The sequence below is a fragment of the Garra rufa genome, chromosome 11 (assembly GCF_049309525.1).
Source record: "Garra rufa chromosome 11, GarRuf1.0, whole genome shotgun sequence".
NCBI lineage: Eukaryota > Metazoa > Chordata > Actinopteri > Cypriniformes > Cyprinidae > Garra > Garra rufa.
Window position 1 is genome coordinate 33,564,406 of NC_133371.1, and position 20,582 is coordinate 33,584,987.

The window sequence follows — 20,582 nt, forward strand, 5'->3', positions numbered from 1 at the left end:
TTTCGCTCCGCCTCCCTCACATCCCAGCACATCCCAACACCAAACCCCTGACGCTGATTGGTTGGAACACTTTGTTTTTCTGTGGAATAGTTGATAGCGCCGATTGTTTTTTTTGGCATATCTCGGACCCTAGGCTGACCAGAGATACGCGGTTTTTTCACAGACAATTTATGGGGCAGGCAGCGAGCGGATCGTGAAGAAAGGTCAGCTGAAAATGACACTTTATGTTTTAGGCTAGAAATCGCTGATACAACCTTTAATTGGCATGCACAATAAGCGGAAATGTCATGCATTTTAAACGTCTGACGGACCACCCACTAACATTTTCGTCTATTCTCGTCTCGTCAACGAAAACTCACACACGTCTCGTCATGTTTTAGTCATCAACGAGCCATTTTTATCTCGTCATCGTCTCGTTATCGTCATGAAATAAAGTCAACGAAATGATTTCGTCGTCATCGTTGACGAAAACAACACTGATAGTAACGCGCATTTTATTGTCAGTAGCGGTAACGGCATTGTAACGGGGGAAACAGTAATTCGTTTGATTACTTGTTACTGAAAAAAGTATCGCCATTAGTAATGCCGTTTATTTATAGCACCGTTATTCCCATCACTGCCTCCATCAGTGTGCCAAAGTTCACAACTTTCCCACAAGCGTTTCTATGGGCTGCCATTGACTCAAGAGCGGAAGAAATGGAAGAAGAACGCCAGAAGATACAAAAGGTGCCATCACACCTTCGGTGCTTGGCCCCTAATTAAATATAGATAAATCCTAAAGCTACTGAAGTTAATTTCCTCTTTTTTTCTTTTGTTCTTTGATTAACAGACGTCACATCAGCTGGGTTATTAGGTTATTCAACTGCTATTACTTTAGGAGCTGCCTCTGCTGAACCGACGCAGATCTCACATGCATGCTCGTAGTTTCCTTTGCGCTTTAATATGTATAAAATAGTACAGTGAGTACAATTGAAGAGTGCACACTACAAGAACAGTATAACAGCTGACAGGACAAGCAAATTGTTTTTCCTGGCATATGGCCTGACATCATCTCATCTGACCTCAAGCTCCCTCATCACCTGTACCTTTCCCACACTCATTTGACTCGCCCCTGGCGCCAAAGTGAAGCTGGAGTGCTCGTCTGAAAAGTGTCCTGTTTGATGTGGTTGTAAAGACCTTTTGTGACTAAATAAACACACTTCTTGTCAAGATAAAAAAAAAGAGACCCTAACCCCGCCCCTCCGTTAAACTGGAAAAATAAATCGCCTGCGTTAATACATTATTAGATTTCATTAAGTGATTTAAGCAGATTTATTTGCAGGAAGCAGTTTGTTTAATCAAGGTGAAGCTATCATATACGTATAACATTTAATTCACAAAACACAACCCTCTCTCACAAGGCAGCATTATATGCCAGATGTGAAACTCACCCACGTCAGCAAGGGTTTTGATGCAACCCTCAATGTTAGTCTTCTGCAGGGAGTTGAGCCAGGTGCAGTTGTAGAGTCTGAAGGCGGACTGCAGCAGCTTAATGAAAATTGCTTGATGGGCCTGACGAAGAGATATTAATATCTCACAGTCAACAAGCATAAGTAATGCAACATTAATATGACTGACTCATAGAGCACAGGAAGAGAAATACATCTCTTCACGTCAGATCGAGGTGGTTTGAACTTTCTCGCACTACCTGCAGGTTCGAGTTGCTGACAGAGAACTGGGACCCGAAGAAGCCCTTGACGATGGCCATGATGGTATCAGTGACGTATTTTTCGAGGCATGTATCAGCATTCTTCCTGTCTGTGGGGCCGTTAGACACCTACAACAACAACAACATCATTGTCGTCAGTTCAGGATGCTCAGCACCCACATAGCAAGCACAAATCAGTCACAGATGATCTAAACAGCTCTTTAAGCCTGTGTATTATGCCTCACAAATTGCGAGGGAGGGAAACGGAGAGAAAGTTAGTTGATGTCAGTTAACTCACCCTAGCCATGTCTACAAGGAAAGTGTCAAAGAGTTTCCAAATGTGATTGCTGGTGTAGATCTCCTTCATCTCCACTTCAGTGTCCACATAGCAGTGATTCACAAAGTTTACGTATGCAATTTTTACCTGCAAAAGATATAAAAACAATACTTAAAAATAGCTGATGTTACTTACAATTTAAACATTTTTTTACATGGTAGTACCATATTTGTGACCCTGGACCACAAAACCAGTCATAGAGATTTAATAATTAAGCATTCCTTTGATGTATGGTTTGTTAGGATAGGACAACATTTAGCCGAGATGCAACTATTTGAAAATCTAGAATCTGAGGGTGCAAAAAATAGAGAAAATCACCTTTAAAGTTGTCCAAATGTTCTTAGCAATGGATATTACTAATCAAAAATCAAGTTTTAATATATTTGTGTTTGCAAATTTACAAATAGTTTTCATGGAACACGATCTTTACTTAATATTCTAATGATTTTGGGCATATAAGAAAAATCGATCATTTTGATCCCTAAAATGTATGTTTGGCTATTGCTACAAATATACCCATGCTACTTAAGACTAGTTTTGTGGTCCAGGGTCACATTTTATTTTAAGCCATGAAGTACCCTAGCCATGAAGTACTTGGTAGATACCATGGTATATGTACCATGCCTTAAAAAGGTATTTGGACATTTAAGCCACATTTTTTAAAAGAAACTGATTTCTTTTACATTTGTAAATATTTTTTATTTCAAACCTAATTTTTAAAAATTCTTTTATTTGTGTTATTTTATGTACTGCAGTGACATTCATGTTTTAAATGCGTGACCAAAAATATATATGGGCCATTCTACAGAATTGGTGCAAACTGCTGTCCCAAAACCAAAAAGCGCATTTATAAAGCATTTAAGAATTCAAATCTTAGATGTTTTACTAATAATATAATAATATATATTTATAAAATCATAATTTATTGGGTACTTCCAATTGGGAGGTGTCTGTCCCAAACCTTAAACCCTAAATTACAACTTATGAAAATGATATTGAAATAATTTTAGTATTTTATTCCATTGTTTTTTTTAAATATCTTTAGATTTTTTGTATATTTTCTTTGTTAATCATGAAACTTAAAAAAAGGTGTCCTGCATTTTTCATGTCACTACCGAAACAGTGTATGTTTTAGTCCATTGGCAGAGACTGATTTTACCTACACCCCTACATTTATGATCAGGAAATATTTCTGTGTCCCTCTCTCTCATGGCTACAAGGTGTGAGTAGATAGGTCCCATCATTTTGAGGTAATTTGTTTTCAAAAGTCTGCAAAATCTGTCTGTAACTTTAAGGAACGTCACTACCGAACACCTTTTCTATGCAATTAAGCACTTTTTTTGGGAGTTATTTCATAATATTTACTTTTTATATATGTACAACTCACAACTTTGATAGCTAACCATGTGCTTATTGGCATCTTTGAGGTAGGCTCAAAAGTACCTAAAATCGTCACTACTGAAACATTTGGTGAAGTTTCGGTAGTGACATTCTTGATTTTTTGGGTGTTATTCCCTAAAAATTGTAACAGTCACAACCAAAACATTGTCATCATTGTTTCAGTAGTGCCAAAAGGGCCAAACTTTAGGGCCAACTTTACACCAGCACAAACCCTCATTTGTATGCGTTTCCCTTTCAGATGCAAAATTTGTGGGAGGAGAGTATTAAAATTAATCACGCAATGCACGAAATACTATGGTATATCCATCTTTCCATCACTGTTTTTCAACATCTATTTTTTGAAAGGATCAGTACTGTACATGTTCTTGAGAGTTCTTTAACTTCTTTGTAATTCACTGTAATAGCGCAAGCAAGCAGTTTGTTCGCCATTACTAGACAAATGTCATTAGGTAACTTATAAAAGCGTATAGAAAGCATAATTACAACATAATCAACAGCTCTAGCACTTTGCAAATATGCCACGGTGCGCTTTTCACGAGAACATTCAGGTAGGGTTAATGTTCCGTCACCTCTGGAATGCAGCCATCGTACGTGACCACTTTGACAATATCGTCAAGCGGCAGGAGTGAGTTGCACTTGAGCTCTGTATCAACGTTCTTGCCCTCGGTGCAGGCCGCCAGCAGCTCCACCAGAGTGATGTGGTACGCCAGAGCATCATTCTCCTCCCGCGGAGAGGACATCATATTTTGCAACACCGGGAAAGAGGCACGGTCATTGTAGAAAACCAACACGTCTTCTCCTCCGTTCACCAGCTATAGTCCAAAACAAACACAATGTCTGATTTAAATCTACAAACACATGAATTTACTCCTACAGTACCAGTCAAAAGTTTCTGAACAGTAAAATGTTTTATGACTTTTTTAAAGAAGTCTCTTCTGCTCACCAAGCCTGCATTTATTTGATCCAAGGTACAGCATAAACAGTAAGGCACAAGGCTATCCGTGCCGACAAACAGTATAATTTTGAAGCATTTTTACCATTTAAAATAACTTTTTTCTGTTTGAACATATTTTTAAATGTAATGTATTCCTGTGATCAAAGATACATTTTTAAGCATCATTACTCCAGTCTTCAGTGTCCTTCAGAAATCATTCTAATATCTGGATTTGCTGTTCAAGGAACACTTTTTATTATTATTATCAATATTTAAAACTGTTGAGTAAATTTTTATCAGGATTAATTGATGAATAGAAAGATCCAAAGATCAGCATTTATCTGAAATAAAAAGCTTTTGTAACTTTATACACTATACCATATAAAAGCTTATTTTTTTTGTGAAAGAAATGATAGAAATCAACACTTTTAATTGATTAAAAGTGATGATTTTTATTTCAGATAAATGCTGTTTTTCCAAAAATCATATTCTTTAAGGAAACCTGAAAAAAATTCTATTCAGCCGTTTTCAACATAATAATATTTTTTAAACAGCAAATTAGAATATTGGAATGATTTTTGAAGGATCATGTGACTGGAGTAATGATGCTAAAATTCAGCTTTGAAATAACAGGAATAAATTTTAAAATGCATACATTTTAAAATATATTCAAATAGAACACAAGTTATTTTAAATAGTGAAAATATTTCACAATTTTACTGTTTTTGCTGTAAAAAAAAAAATGCAAGCTTAGTGAGTGAAAAAATATTAAAAATCTTACTGTTCAAAAGATTTTGACTGGTAGTGCATGTAAAAGTCGAGATAGCCAATGAGTGGAGAATGATACAAGAAAAAGTATTGAAATGTTTTTAAAATGATTGATAACTATCATAAAATCACTTAAATAAATAATAGAAATGTATATAATTATAATTATTTAATTATATATAATTATTTAAAATATATTAATTATAACTTTAAAATATGTGACCTTGGACCACAAAACTAGTCATAAGGGTCCATTTTTGGATTTAAACATCACATGAAAACTGAAATAAACTTTCCTTTGTGTATGGGTTGTGAGGATAGGACAAATTTGGCTGAGATACAACTATATGAAAATCTGGAATCTGAGGGCTTTAAAGTTGTTCAAATGAAGTTCTTAGCAATGCATATTACAAATCAAAAATTATGTTTTGATATATTTATGGTAGGAAATGTTGAAATATCTTCATGGAACATGATCTTTACTTAATATCCTAACGATTTTTGGCATAAAAGAAAAATCGATCATTTTGGCCATTGCTACAAATATACAGTGCTACTTAAGACTGGTTTTGTGGTCCAGGGTCACCTATGTGCAAAAATATTTTTTTAATACTACAAGTATTATAAACATGATAAAAGGTAATCTAAATCGCCATCAAACACTAAATTCAAAATCTTTCTCACCTCATTCATGACTTTGCATTGACATTCTTTCACATATTTGCCATCGGCTTTCACAATGGTTTGTAGGAAGCGCAGGTACTGCACGTGACGGCCGTGGGTCTCAATGCAGTGCACAAAATGATGCACTACGCGGTCGCTGATCTCATTGCACAGGTGGTAGCTGTTCCTGAAGATGTAGCACATGGTTTTGGCCTCCAGAAGCTGAGAAGCAAAGAGAGAATCAAATAAAACACCATCCGAATTTCCTTTTAACACCAAATAATCTATTATTAATAGCAAGGACATGTAATGCTCATTAACAGTGTCCTCAGCTGAAATCAACTCCCTGGTGAAACGCACCCCTGGTGTAAGAAAGAGGTTGAGGTGTTTGTGCAGCAGCGCCTGGTTCTGAGGATTATCTCTGCAGAAGTATTGAAGGAAAGTGTGAGCCAGAGTCATGATCTCGTCCATCTTTTCGTCCCCCTGAAGATGTAACAGCAAGAGTTTAGCAGCATATTGATCTTAATATGATAATCTCCGAGTCTAGAGTCATTTTCTAGTACCATCATTTTGCTAGTGCCTGGTTGTGCTAACTTTAAAATACTGAACTTATTGTATACGCACTGTAAAAACATCCACTCACCTTCTCATACGGGATCTGGAGGAGGTCTAGCACCACGGTGTGAGCTCCCATGTTCTTCAGGAGCCTCTGCTGCTGCACACGAATCTTCTTAGCAGGGGAGCAGAGTTTACTGAGACTCAGCAGGATCTATGGAACATCAGACACAGAATCCTGAGTTTTTTTACACTACCTTGAATATTTTTAATCTTTGAAGCTGAGGAACATTGTGTGAATAAGTTTCCACCTCTTTGACAATTTTGTAGTTGTTGGCTTTGTTGCTGTCTATTTGAGGTTTATTGTTCCCATCCTGCACTGGGCTCAAGATACCTGCTTCCTGTAAACCAAAAAGTACACTTAGTCAGATATATCCACTACCAGTCAAAAGTTTTTGAACAGTAAATTTTTATGTTTTTTTAAGGAAGTCTCTTTAGCTCACGAGCCTACATTTATTTGATCCAAAATATAGCAAGAACAGAAAAAAAAAATTAACAGATTATAACTGCTTTTTATTTGAATATATTTTAAAATGCAATTTATTCTTGCAAATTCAACGCTGAATTTTTAGCATCATTACTCCAGTCACATGATCCTTCAGAAATCATTCTAATATTCTGATTTCTGCTCATTATTATGTTGAAAACAGCTGAGTAGATTTTTTTCAGGTTTCTTTGTATAGAAATTTCAGAAGAACAGCATTTATCTGAAATAGAAATATTTTGTAACATACTAACTGTCTTTATCATTACTTTAGATACATTTAAAAGCATCCTTGCTAAAAATAAATAAATAAATAAATATATATATATATATATATATATATATATATATATATATATAAATTTAAGTATACATTTCTATCATTCATAAAAGATTATACTGACTTTTAAACAGATTATTGTATAATGTAACAAATGTTTTGTATGTTTTGTTTCAGATAAATGCTGATCTTTGGGTCTTTCTAGTCATCAAAGAATCCTGAAAAAAATGTGCTCAACTGTTTTAAATATTGATAATAATAATAATAATAATAATAATAATAAAAAAAAATGTTCTTGAACTGCAAATCATTGTATTAGAATGATTTCTGAATGAATCATGTGACACTGAAGACTGGAGTAATGATGCTGAAAACTTAGCTTTGATCACAGGAATAAATTACTTTTTAATATATATTTAAATAGAAAGCGGTTATTTTAAATAGTAAAAATATTTCTGTAATCTTTTGCTGTATTTGGGATAAAAAAAAATGCAAGCTTGGTGAGCAGAAGATAATTCTTACAGTCCAAAACCTTTTAGTTTATATAAAAATCATTATAAAACTGCAAGGATAAAAAAAAAAACACACTGTGCATTATGATTATATTATTACTAATATTGGTAATATGTATTTATTATAATTTATAGTATATAATGAACAAAAAGTTAATCAATCTCTAATTATTAGGATTACATTTTTAGTCAAGGGTCACAAAAATTTATCAAAATTAGTCAAACAGTAACCACTGTATCAAAGTCTTATAAAATAAGATGATAAATTTATCTTCTTGTATTTTTCTGTATTCGCAATGCACTATAGAGAAAGGAAGCTAATGCGTTATAATTTGTGATCCTGGACCGTAAAACCAGTCATAAGGGTCAATTTTATGAAATTTAGATTTAGACAACATCTGAAAGCTGAATAAATAAGCTTTTCGTTGATAAGGCAAGTTCTTAAGAATGCATATTACTAACGAAAAATTAAGTTTTGATATATTAACTGTAGGAAATTTACAAAATATCTTCATGGAACTTGGTCTTTACTTAATATCCTAATGATTTTGAGCATAAAAGATAAATCGATATTTTTGACCAATTTCTGGCTATTGCTACAATGTACCCATGCTACTTAAAACTGGTTTTGTGGTTCAGGGTCAGATTTAGCCATATGCTTGCAGTGTTTCTCCTGCCAGTAGGTGCGCACCTCCAAATTTTGCTCTTTGTTTTGATTCTCAGCAATGTCTTCACTGCCGTAACCTCCACTCTTCTCGACCCACAGCTCTGACTTCTCCACTGTCAGACGCAGCTGGTCCAAGCTTGCCTTGATCTTCTTATAATTCTCCACATCCTCCTCAGAAACCAGCAACTGGACCTACAAAACAAACACCACCATTAATTGGCAAATACATGAGTCTATCATTAAAACAGACCATGTAACAACGAGTGATAGTCTCAAAACGATAATAAGAAGTCATTAGTATGGGTAAGAGTGAGACCTGTTTGAAGGCCTGCAGAACTTCGGCTCTCTGGCTGAAGTGTTTGAAGATGAGCTGAAGAGAGCCGGAGACCAGCGGGGGGTAGTCCTGCATGATGAGGTGAATAAGCACCCGCAGAAATGTCTGACCGCCTTCATCATCAAGGTCCACCGAGTTCCTCTCCTTAGCACTGTGAACACAACAACACAAGATCTGAATCAGTAATGAAGCCAATCATAACCTAAAGTGTTGACAGAGAGACATAGAAGTACTAAAGACAAAGCAGCAAAAAATGGCTAACTTAGAGGGTGAAAAATATGCTCTGGAATGACAGATATTTAAAGGGAACTCTGGGTATTAAGACTTGTATTAGTAACGTAAGTTATGTCTCCTACTAAAATATGTGGTAGAAAGCCCATGATAGATTTATGGGGGGGCCATTATTTTGATTACATGAACTGGTTGCACTTGGTGAACTACTGGCACTACATGTTTCTATTTTTATAGCAACACAACTTAGAAAATAAAATGTTGATACAATGCCAAATTGTGTGGCTTTTGGTTGTAATTTTTAAGTCAAACGTTAACAAGAGAAGCAATGCAAGTCTTCACTGCCTTCCTAGTAAAAAGAAGGGGAGAAAAGAACTGGAAGATGCGTGTGGATGAATAAAACTTCCAAAAGACCTGCGTCTTTGTTCTTTCCACTTTAGCCCTGATGCCTTTGAGGCTTTTAGTAAACCACAGCTACTAAAAGAGCTTACAAACGGCAGAGACAAGAAACACTAGATGCCATCCTGGCAGGATGAAAACATGCTGACGGTTGTCATGTCACCACAGCCACCAAAGGTGTTTTTCAGCACGGATTTCACTCGATATCTGGGGCCGTTTCGATTCTTTATCGAAAAAAAAAAAAAAGTAATATAATAGAGTGCAATGGCTGCTGAAAATTCAGCCATTATATTAGGGTTCGTACAGATTCTGAAAAATCAAATTCCAGGACTCTGAAGGACTTTTCAAGCACTACTTTTCTGATTTTCAAGGACTTCAATATAAGATCTCACTTTGACCTCTTAAACATTTGATGATTTCTATTATTTAAGAAAAAAAGATTTATGAAACCGTTCCAAAGTCCCGATATGAATCAAATGATTCGCAATCTGCGTTCCGAAGTCCTGAAGTCCCTTCTAAATCAGATGATTCGCGAAGTTTCAATCGAAATCAAATGATTTGCGATCCACACTCCAAAGTCCCGATCTGAATAATGATTTGTGAATCATCATTTCAGAACTGGATTTGGAACGTGAATCGCAAGTCATCCATATCTCGGACTGATTCAAGAACTCGCTTTGAAGTCCCGATCTGAATCAAATGAATTGAGATACATGACTTGAGGTTCTGATCTAAATCAATTAGTTTGCGATACACAAAGTTTTGATCTAAGTCAAATGATTCGCGAACCCACTCTAAAGTCCTGATCTCAATCAAATAACGTTCATCCGTTCCTCTTTTTGCGTCTGTTCCTCTTTTGATTTGCGAAGTTGTAATCAAAATCAAATGATTTACGATACGTGATTTGAAGTTCTAATCTGAATCAATTGATTCGCGATGTGCAAAGTTCCGATCTGAATCAAATGATCTGCAAACCATCATTTCAAATCAGGACTCGGAGCGTGAATTGCAAATCATTCAATTCGTGGACTGATTCAAGAATTTACACCAAAGTCCCAATCTGAATCAAATGATTTGCGATCTGCGCTTTGAAGTCCTGATCTGAATAATGATTAGTGATCATTAACATAATTTCAGATCAGGACTCTGAGTACGGAGCTTGAATAGAATTATTCAATTTGCGGAATGATTCAAGAACCCACTCTGATCTGAATCAAATGATTTTTGAAGTTCCAATCTAAATAAAACGACTCGTGATACGTGACTTGAGGTTCTGATCTAAATCAATTGATTTGCGATGCACAAAGTTCTGATCTGAATCAAATGGTTTGCGATTCGCGCTCCAAAGTCCTAACCTGTATAATGATTTGCGAACCTTCATTTCAGATCATGACTTGGAACTTCAAGCACCTTGTACGAACCCTGTCATTTGAATATTTTTTAAATATGTGAAAATAGAAAACAGTTATTCCAAATTTGAATCTGTAAAAAAAGGCAGTATCATTTCTGATAGTAATAATGATAATTGTTTATTCATATTATAAACACTAATCACATGACAAGAAATCATTCCCTCACCTTCCCGAAAACATATTCTCTGCTTTCTCTGCAATCTCCTCAATGTTTGGCTCTAGAACATACCACAGTAATATTAAAACATACACAAACATACCCATACAAATTAATCAGCTGCATGGTGTGGTTGAAAATTAATTTATGTTTCTGTGCGTCATGAAATTCTCACCAGCCATGACAGGAACTTCTGCCACAGAAGCAGAAGCATCCAAAGTCTGGTCGCCAAACTCTTTTTTATAGATAGACAGCAGATAGGTGATGCGGTAATCCAGACGCACATTCAGAATGAACTATAAATACAAAAGACGAAATGAAAAAGGACGCCACCATTTAACATAACCTCCAAACTTTTCTTCAACACAGTGTGGAGGACACAAACTTTTGTGAGCTTCGTGTTGCATAACTGATAAATGTAGTTCATATAAGGGCATCACCTGCAGAATCTCAATAATCCTGAGCTTGGTGTCCATCACCATGACGTTCTCGTTGTCAGGGAGACAGATTTGCTTTCCGTGGATTGGCTGCGCATCAGGGAGACAGTGGGGCATCATCAAGCCTCTGCTCAGAACCATCTGAGTCACCATCTCACCCACACCGTGGATGGTACGCATGACATTATTACCTACACAAACACAGCCTGAAGTGTTACACCGCTCCAAGGACAGGCAGCTATTATCTTGTAAAACAAACACTGAAGAAGCATTACTGTTTGGAAAACAGACAGCTATAAAAAGGGGTCTCACCTCCCTCAGGGCTCTTGTTGAGTTTGAACATAAACGAGGAAGTGGGTTGGATAATGTCCAGGATGGCCAGCAGGGTGCGCGTAAGGCAGAGCAGCTCATTAAAGCTGTAGAAGCCAAAGTAGACCAGGTTACGTGCCAGATGGACCACCTGTTAGAGTGACAGACAGAGGAAAAGCCATTAAAATTCAAAGTGTTGGAGACTGAATCATTAGTATTCTGTTAGAGCTAATGCAGCCAATCTGCTCTGCTCTGTCCTCTGGACACATCACCTAATACACTCAGGAAAAACATCAAACCTGGCACGCTAATACAAAAAAAAACAGACACACGAGCAGGAAGTACAACATTAGTGAGTCACAAGGTTCATGCAACTGATTCACTAAAAAGAATTGACTCACAAGGACTACACTCTTTGTGCTTTGTTTTTGACATTGTTGTCACTGCAAAGAACCAATTCAATAGTTCCGGAATCAGTTTAACTGATTGTTATATAGAAAACTTATTTTTTATTCACTAATAGTGTCATTCACTCAGGAATGGGTTGGACTATACTAGTCAGGATGCATGGATGAATCTGATTCACTACAAAACAGCACTTAAGGGTCATTCATTTGGGAATCAGACTGCACTTGTTGAGCCATGTTTTTGATTCGCTAAAAAGAACCAAAGCTTTTAAGTTATTCGATCAGGAATTGGTATGTCTACACCAATCAAGCTTAAAAGATGGGTATGATTTATTAAAAAGCAGCTAATCATAGTAATCAGTTCAAGAATTGGACTATACTTTTGTGCTGTATGGTTTTGATTCACTACAAAGAACCAATTCGTTAAGGAATCACTTTAGCTGATTATCATTAAGGACATTCTATTGGAATTGGATTACACTGGACATGCTGTATTTTCTGATCCACTAATCAGTCATTTAGTCAGAAATCGATTGGACTATACCAGGGATCATCAAATCTGGACCTCGAGATCCATTTTCCTGCAGAGTTTAGCTCTTACCCTAATCAAACACACCTGAGCATGCTAATCAAGGTCTTCAGGATCATTAGAGAATAACAGGTAGGTAAGTGTGATCAGGGTTGGAGCTAAACTCTGCAGCGCATTGGACCTCCAGGGTAAGATTTGGGGAACCCTGGACTATACAATAGGGCTGTATGGATGAATTTGATTCACATTAAAAATAGCTCTTAAGGGTTATTCGTTTAGGAATATGACCCCGCTTGTCATGCTGTGTTTTTGATTCACTAAACAGAGCCAAATCTTTATAGTCATTCGCTCAGGCATTAAGTGGGTAATCAGACTACATTGGTTGTTGTGTATGTTTTTGATTCACTAAATAGAACCATTCGTTCAAGATTCAACTGGACTACAGCATTCATGTTGCATGGATGGATTTGAATCATAGGTTTGGGAATTGAACTACACTTTCTGCACTGTATGATTTTGATTCGCTACAAAGAACCAACTCATTTGTTCGGGAATCAGTTGGACCACACCATTTGTGCTGTATGATTATAAATTTATTATAGATTTAAATTATAAAATAAATGCGGCTACACTGGTTGTGTTGTGTTTTTGATTCACCAAATAGAACCTACTCCTTAGAATCATTTGTTTAGGTATCAGTGGACTACACTAGTCACACTCTAGGATTTGATTCAGGAATTGGTTCAGTAATTGAACTACACAATTTGCGCTGTAATCATTTAAATGTCATTCATTTTAGAATCAGACTATACTGGTCATGCTGTGATTTTAATTGAATAAAAAGAACCAAGTCACAACTACAAATTCATTGATTACACTACTCATACTAAATGAATAAATCTGCATCACTAAAAATAGCCTATAAAAGTGATCAGTGAGAACTGGACAACACTGTTCGTTCTCGCATGGTTTTGATTCACTACAAAGAATCAACTCTTTAGAGTGATTCATTGACTACACTGACTACTCTATACGAATAAATCTGATATATTTTTTTTTAAAGCTATTTCAGGGCATTTAAGCAGTTCTGTCCACACTGATAAGATTGCATGTGTGAAACCCGTTAACAAAACCAAACATCATCTCACCTCAAGGGTCAGTTCATTCTTCTCTCTGTCTCCAAAGGGATCAGGCTGGCTGACCACATCTTTGAGATACTCATCCACAAAATGCATAGTAGGGGCAAACTTTCTCTTCATCTCCTCTCTGGATGTGTCTCTGAACTCATAGTCATACCTGTTCACCAAATTTGCATTCAGACAAGCCATAAAACAAAAAGCAGTCTTATAAATAAATCTACATAATGCTAGAAGCACCAGTGGCAAAGAGTGGTTTTCATCTTACTCATTTACAGAGATCTTGGAGGGTATCTCAGTCCAGAGACGTGCATAGCGAACAGGCACCACGGCCTCCTGCGGGTCGCGGTCCACATGCATGTGCAGCATTAGACGACAAAATGAGGCACGCAGGTTGTAAGGCAGGCAGTCATCAAACATGCAGCGTAGGATTAGATCTACTGGCAGCTGACTGGAAATCTGATTGATGGCCAGATACTGGCGGTCCAGGCACATTTTAGCAAAAAGATTGAGTTGACACCTGAGAATGGATAGACATTCGTACGGTCAAAACAAAATTTATTCAGCATTCAACATTTCTCAAATTATCACAGTTTATTTGCTGCAGTTTAGAAAATGGTATTAAAATTACAATCAAACAAAAATTCAGACAACTGTTATAATTAGACAAATGTACTGTATGACAATATTTACACAACTATCAATACTTTGTTGAGCAATTACCAGGCAATGCTTAATTTTGTTCACTGTTTGAAGAATTTATGGGTATAATATGCCACAGTTTACTTTATTTTGCTATCCTGATGTACATAAATGTACTAGAGTGCCCTGCACTAATCTTCCAAAGATGTGATTGAACTCTCACCTGTAGTAGGTGATGATGTCAACATCACTTTTTTGTCCATCCTTGGCATCCTGGGCCAGATGGCGGATGGACTTCCCATGAGGCTCTTTGTGGTTATCAATCCAGTACAGCCACACCTCTTCATCATCACCATCCTCCTGGATTAAAGATGACTCCAGAGAGGTCTCTGTGTGTGGGATGAGTCTAAGGAAACACAAACCCCATCATATATATTAACATAAATGCAAAATGACCTTGTCACTATTAGAGTTTCATCCTATAATTGAATCATTGTTATATAGCTTATCTCAGCATGCAGAACAGAGCGGATCTCACTTGGTCTGGATGAGGATGTCTGCGTTGGTGGGGTTCAGCATGAATTTGCAAATCAGCTCCTGAGTGACAGGAATGGCTGTTTTGTTGGAGACGCACAAGTCCGACAAATAATCCAGAAACCTGAGGTGAAATGCAAAATAAAGTATAGTGTTTACTTTGAGACCACCACTAACCAATGTAAAAACAGCACTTGTATCAAATGCAAGAATAAAATCTAAATGTATAGTACTTGTGCACCTGAAAATGAAAATTCTGTCATAAATTACTCACCCTTATGTCGTTCATAACCTGTAAGACCTTCGTTCATCTTCAGAACACAAATTTAGATAATTTTTTTCAATCTGAGAGCTTTCTGACCCTGCAAAGACAGCAAACGCAACTGACACATTCAAGGCCCAGAAAGGTCCTTCAACCTTCAACCTTAACTTTATGCACTTACAAGAATACTTCTTGTGCTTAAAGCAGAAGTTCACTTCCAGAACAAAAATTTACAGATAATGTACTCACCCCCTTGTCATCCTAGATGTTCATGTCTTTCTTTTTTCAGTCTCAGTGTTTTTTGAGGAAAACAATTCCGGATTTCTTTCCATATAGTGGACTTCTATGGTGCCCCAAGTTTGAACTTTCAAAATGCTGTTTAAATGCAGCTTCAAACTATCCCAAATGCAGTTCTAAACGATCCCAACTGAGAAAGAAGGGTCTTTCTAGCGAGTCTAATCTAGTGAACTGTAATTAAAAAAAATAAAAAATTACACTTCATATACAGTACTTTTTAACCTCAAACGCTTGTCTTGTCTTGCTCTGCCTGAACTCTCTTTTTTCCAATTCGAGACAGTTAAGATATACCAAAACTCTCTCCCTCAACTTCAAAACTTTTGATCATCTTCGCATGTTCACTTTGCAAACACTGGATTGGTACTTCTGCAACGATGTAGGATGATTTTGAAATAATTTTTGAAGTTGAAGAAGAAAATAAGACAGTAGTTTCTGACATACATATAGAGTTCAGGCAGAGCAAGACAAGATAAGCGTTTGAGGTTAAAGAGTATATGAATAGTATTTTTTTTAAATAACAGATTGCTTCGCTAGATATGAACCTTCTTCCTCCCCTGGGATCTTTTACAACTGCATTTGGGATCGCTTAAATCTGCATTTAAACTGTATTTTGGAAGTTCACATTCAGGGGCACCATAGAAATCCACTATATGGAGAAAAATCCTGAAATGTTTTCCTCAAAAAACGTAATTTCTTTACAACTGAAGAAAGAAAGACATGAACATCTTGGATAACAAAGAGGCGAGTACATTATCTGTACAGTTTTGTTCTGGAAGTGAACTACTCCATTAAAGAAAACAAAAATAACAACTTTGTTCAAGGCCTTGAACGTGTCATAACGTTGCTGTCTATGGATTGTAAGAAGCGCTTGAATTTCATCAAAAATATCTTAATTTGTCTTCCGAAGATGACAGAACGTCTTACAGGTTTGTAACGACATGAGGGTGAGGAATTAATGACAGGATTTTCATTTTTGGGTGAGCAATGCCTTAAATGCCAAACATTTGAGTGGATGTCTAAATCTTTGGGTCAGACCTTGGCTCTCGGTTCCTGCGCAGAAGTTTGACAAAGGTCTCAATCTCACGTGCAGTGATGTGTTTCTCTAACAGCTTGCGGTTGTTGTGCAGAAGAGCAGTAATTGTGTCTTCTGCCAGGATCTCATAGCCGATTTGGGCCTGCATGATGGAAAAATTCTTGGCTATGTACTCCTGTGGGAAAGAGGACACATGTATTATTATAATGGACAGCCCTAATAACTGGAGCTGATAATTGAAGAGGTTTCTTGCCTGATTCTTGCGGTAGTCTTGTTGGGAATGGCGCAGAATTCTGTAACACAGCTGTAGCATGTACTTAAATGGAGCGTTGCGCTGCTCCCCCATATCTTCCAGCTTCGGCATGGACGAGTCTTTAAGCTCGGAAAATGGGGCTTTGAGAATTCCAAAGATCTGCAAACGTAAAAATTCAGATTTAGAAATCTGCCATTAAATCTATGACTCTTAAAAGGGTAATCAGGTGCAAAATTGACTTTTACATGTTGTTTGAACATAAATATGTGTTGGCAGTGTATGTGTACACAACAACATTTGCAAATCACCTTTTCTAACAATGTGCTAGTTAGCAAGTTTCATGGCTAAATGTGGCTAAACTTTACAGTCTCTCAGAGAACGGCTCGTCCCCCCCAAAGAAGAGAGGGCGGGGTGAGCAGAGCTCATTTGCATTTAAAGGTACACGCACCGAAACAGCTTGCCGTAAACAGAGCTTTTTTTGACAAGGTAAAAAGGGTGTTGTTTTACACTACCATTCAGAATTTTTAATCAAAGTATGTAAAACTTTTAATAAAGACCCTAAAGAATCATATCAACTTTTGGAAACTGGGCATCCGATGACCCCTTTAAAGAGTTTAATGTAGGGATGCACCGATATGAATCGGCCGATCATGCTTGCGCGTTTTGTCAGTAAAGCCGGTTCTGTAATCAGCGGTAAATGCCATCAGGTGCATGATTTCACGTTGAGCCGTATATACTACACACAGCCGTTGTTTACCGACGAGCTGCGCAAATCAATGTTCATTATCAGTGTGAATGTGCGCAGCTCGTCAGTGAACAACGGCTGTGTGTAGTATATACGGCTCAACGTGAAATCACGCACCTGATGGCATTTACCGCTGATTACAGAACCGGCTTTACTGACAAAACACGCAAGTGATCGGCCGATACATATTGGTGCATCCCTAGTTTAATGTTTCAGCAAACCTGTGCCAGGATGTTTTGCTCTCTCATGAGCTTCTGCCTCTCTCTGTTAGGGTTCGAGATGACTACAGACAGCACGTCCTGTCCGTTGTTCGGCACATCGCACACAAAGAAGATCAGATCCTCCAAAAGCTTAATAGTAAACCTGAACATAAAAACACAAGTAAGTACATTTTTACCTGAACATAAAAACGCAAGTATGTACATTTTTTAAACTATATCTCTACATTATTGAATGAACAATACTAGTGTGCAAAAAAAAACAAAAAAAACACACAAGTTAAAGAGAAAGTTCAGCCAAAAATGCAAATTGTGTTATTAATTACTCACCCTCTTGTCGTTCCAAACTTGTAGGAACTTTATTCATCTTCGGAACACAAAATAAGATATTTTTAAAGAAATCCGAAAGCTTTCTAACCCTGCATAGACAGCAATGCAACTGACACGTTTAAGGCCCAGAAAGGTACTTAGGACATTGTTAAAATAGTCCATGATAGTGGATTAACCTTAATCTTATGAAGCTACAAGCATACTTTTTTGTGTGCATAGAAAATTCTCACTAATGTGCGTTGAAGACTGACACATAAGAGGATAAAATGTTTAATAAAGTCATTATTTTTGTTTTCCTTGAGCACAAAATTGACTATTTTGGACTCTTTTAACAACGTCCTTACTACCTTTCTGGGCACTGAATATAGCAGTTACATTGCTGACTATGCAGGGTCAGAAAGCACTCGAATTTCATCAAAAATAACTTGATTTGTGTTCTGAAGATGAATGAAGCTCCTATAGGTATGGAACGACATGAGGGTGAATAATGACAGAATTATCATTTATCAACTATCCCTTTAACAAATTCAAAGGACTTCAGTAAGTGTGACGTATACCTGCGTTCATTTACAAGTGCGAAATTGCTCATCTTCAATATACGCACAAACGACTCCAGAACCTTGTTGGCATCGTTGGCAAAGTCCAAATCTCGGACCTCTGATAGGGGAACAGAATTAATGGAAAATGCCTCCTTGTCCTCCTTCATGTGGCAGGTGCCAATCTATTGAAATAAAAAGAGAAATCACATGAAGTTTCAATGATAAGACTTTTTTTTCTTAAAAACTAATAAAAATAGAAGGAAATAAACAACCTTGAGCATAACAGGTCGCTCCTCTTCAACATCGATGGGAATGTTAGTACTGGTCACCCAAGTGTTTGTGCACAAGTTCCTGAGTCTCACATAGGAGTTCCTAAAAAAGGAAGGTAGATATTTTCAAGGAATCAAACCCATGACCTATTCCTTCAACAGCACTTAAGGGACTTGAATAAAAATGAATCTGGGCAAATGGTTTTATAAGCATATTTTAAAATCTAAATGGTTGCTCTAAAAACCTTTATGAGCACTTGAATGCATTGGAAGCACTTGTTCTACAATCATTACTCCCTTTTAAACCTGTTTTGCTGCGTTTTTACACCTACATCTCTTTTAGTTTGCACTTCCAGCCAATTTTGGAGCTTATTTCTATCACCTCTTTAGGGCAGATTGCTTGTAGCGTTCTTCATTTTGGATAAAAGGGTTTGCAAACAAATAAATGCAAATGTAAATGGAACAGTTGTTCATTGTAATTTCATGGTCTGTATGATTAAAAGTCATTTTGGTGTACAGGATCTAACCTGGGAACTAGGCAGTCTGCCCGCTGTAAGGTGGTGGCATCCAGTTCAAAAAGAGAGGCGATGTCATTGCCGTGGGGCACCGCAACAAGGGTGTAGGGGATCTTGTCAGCCTGCCACTTCTTTTTAGAGTACGAAGTGTCTGTGTTGGTCTGAGGTTTGCACAGAGAGACAAGGGGATGGTCACATTGGTGTATACAAACCCACATATGACAATGCAAGCACCACTGAGTCTGCATGTACTGTACCATTATTACAGGTTTTAAATATACTAATTTAGATTTATGGGTTTCTTTATGTAATTTTTATATCATTTTTTCTTGAATTTTTGTTTTATTTTTACATGAAAAATATTTATGGTGAGACCTCAAACCAGAGTTATTATTGTTAACTAAAAATAAAATTAAAATATTTTTTATCTTGAAATAAAATCTCAACATTGATGTACTAAAATAGCTCAAACTAAAACTGAAATAAAAATTAATAAAACAAAATAGACATGCCACAAAATGACAAACACAAAAAAATGACTAAATAGAATTAATTAAGGAAAATAGAAAACATAAAATGAAGTAATGCAGTTCCAATGGAGGTCTATTTCAAAGTAGAAATATGCAACTCTTATCTTTTTTTAAATATTTATTTACTTATTTATTTACATAAAAATTAAACTAATTTAAACAAAAACTACAATACTTTCTCAAGAATACTAAAATAACAAAAACGGTCCTCGCTGAAAAAGAACATTGAAGTTTATTTAGAAGTAAAAGTAGGCAAACCTTATTTTTGTTAATTATGTATTTACTTAATATTTATTAATATAAAAATAAAACTAATTTAAACAAAAACCACAACAGTATCTCAATAACACTACAATAACAAAAACTGTACCCATTAAAAAAAATAATTAAATTAAATAATAATAACAACAACAACAACAACAACAACAACAACAACAACAATAATTAAAAACAAAAATATTTTATTTTTGAAAAAATAATGTATTTTATTTGCATAAAAAAACTAATTTAAACAAAAACTACAGGAGTATCTGAATAATACTAAAATTACAAAAACTGTTCCCAATGAAAAAAATAATAAAATAAAATATTATATAATTTAATATTTAATATTTTATTTAATAATTTGCTTATTTAATATTTACTTACATAAAAATAAAAACTCATTTAAACAAAAACTGTAATATTATCTAAATAATAATAAAATAAAAACTGCC

The 20,582-nt window shown here is 36.1% G+C and overlaps 1 protein-coding gene across 1 annotated transcript in view; it reads right to left on the reverse strand.

The window, feature by feature from the left end:
• The window catches only part of itpr2 (inositol 1,4,5-trisphosphate receptor, type 2), a 166,415-nt gene that overhangs the window by 75,810 nt on the left and 70,023 nt on the right, over window positions 1–20,582 (reverse strand). The window contains exons 16-39 of the mRNA XM_073850186.1: window positions 19,349–19,487; window positions 18,825–18,924; window positions 18,571–18,734; window positions 17,687–17,828; window positions 16,721–16,879; window positions 16,470–16,642; window positions 14,880–14,999; window positions 14,565–14,747; window positions 13,968–14,219; window positions 13,712–13,859; window positions 11,631–11,778; window positions 11,322–11,509; window positions 11,057–11,177; window positions 10,891–10,942; window positions 8,665–8,833; window positions 8,406–8,540; window positions 6,657–6,746; window positions 6,434–6,559; window positions 6,151–6,273; window positions 5,812–6,012; window positions 3,995–4,237; window positions 1,986–2,111; window positions 1,688–1,816; window positions 1,431–1,551 (exon numbers count right to left, since the gene is read on the reverse strand). Coding sequence (XP_073706287.1) covers window positions 1,431–1,551; window positions 1,688–1,816; window positions 1,986–2,111; window positions 3,995–4,237; window positions 5,812–6,012; window positions 6,151–6,273; window positions 6,434–6,559; window positions 6,657–6,746; window positions 8,406–8,540; window positions 8,665–8,833; window positions 10,891–10,942; window positions 11,057–11,177; window positions 11,322–11,509; window positions 11,631–11,778; window positions 13,712–13,859; window positions 13,968–14,219; window positions 14,565–14,747; window positions 14,880–14,999; window positions 16,470–16,642; window positions 16,721–16,879; window positions 17,687–17,828; window positions 18,571–18,734; window positions 18,825–18,924; window positions 19,349–19,487 — 3,552 coding nt within the window. The remainder of the gene's footprint in view (window positions 1–1,430; window positions 1,552–1,687; window positions 1,817–1,985; window positions 2,112–3,994; window positions 4,238–5,811; window positions 6,013–6,150; window positions 6,274–6,433; window positions 6,560–6,656; window positions 6,747–8,405; window positions 8,541–8,664; window positions 8,834–10,890; window positions 10,943–11,056; window positions 11,178–11,321; window positions 11,510–11,630; window positions 11,779–13,711; window positions 13,860–13,967; window positions 14,220–14,564; window positions 14,748–14,879; window positions 15,000–16,469; window positions 16,643–16,720; window positions 16,880–17,686; window positions 17,829–18,570; window positions 18,735–18,824; window positions 18,925–19,348; window positions 19,488–20,582) is intronic.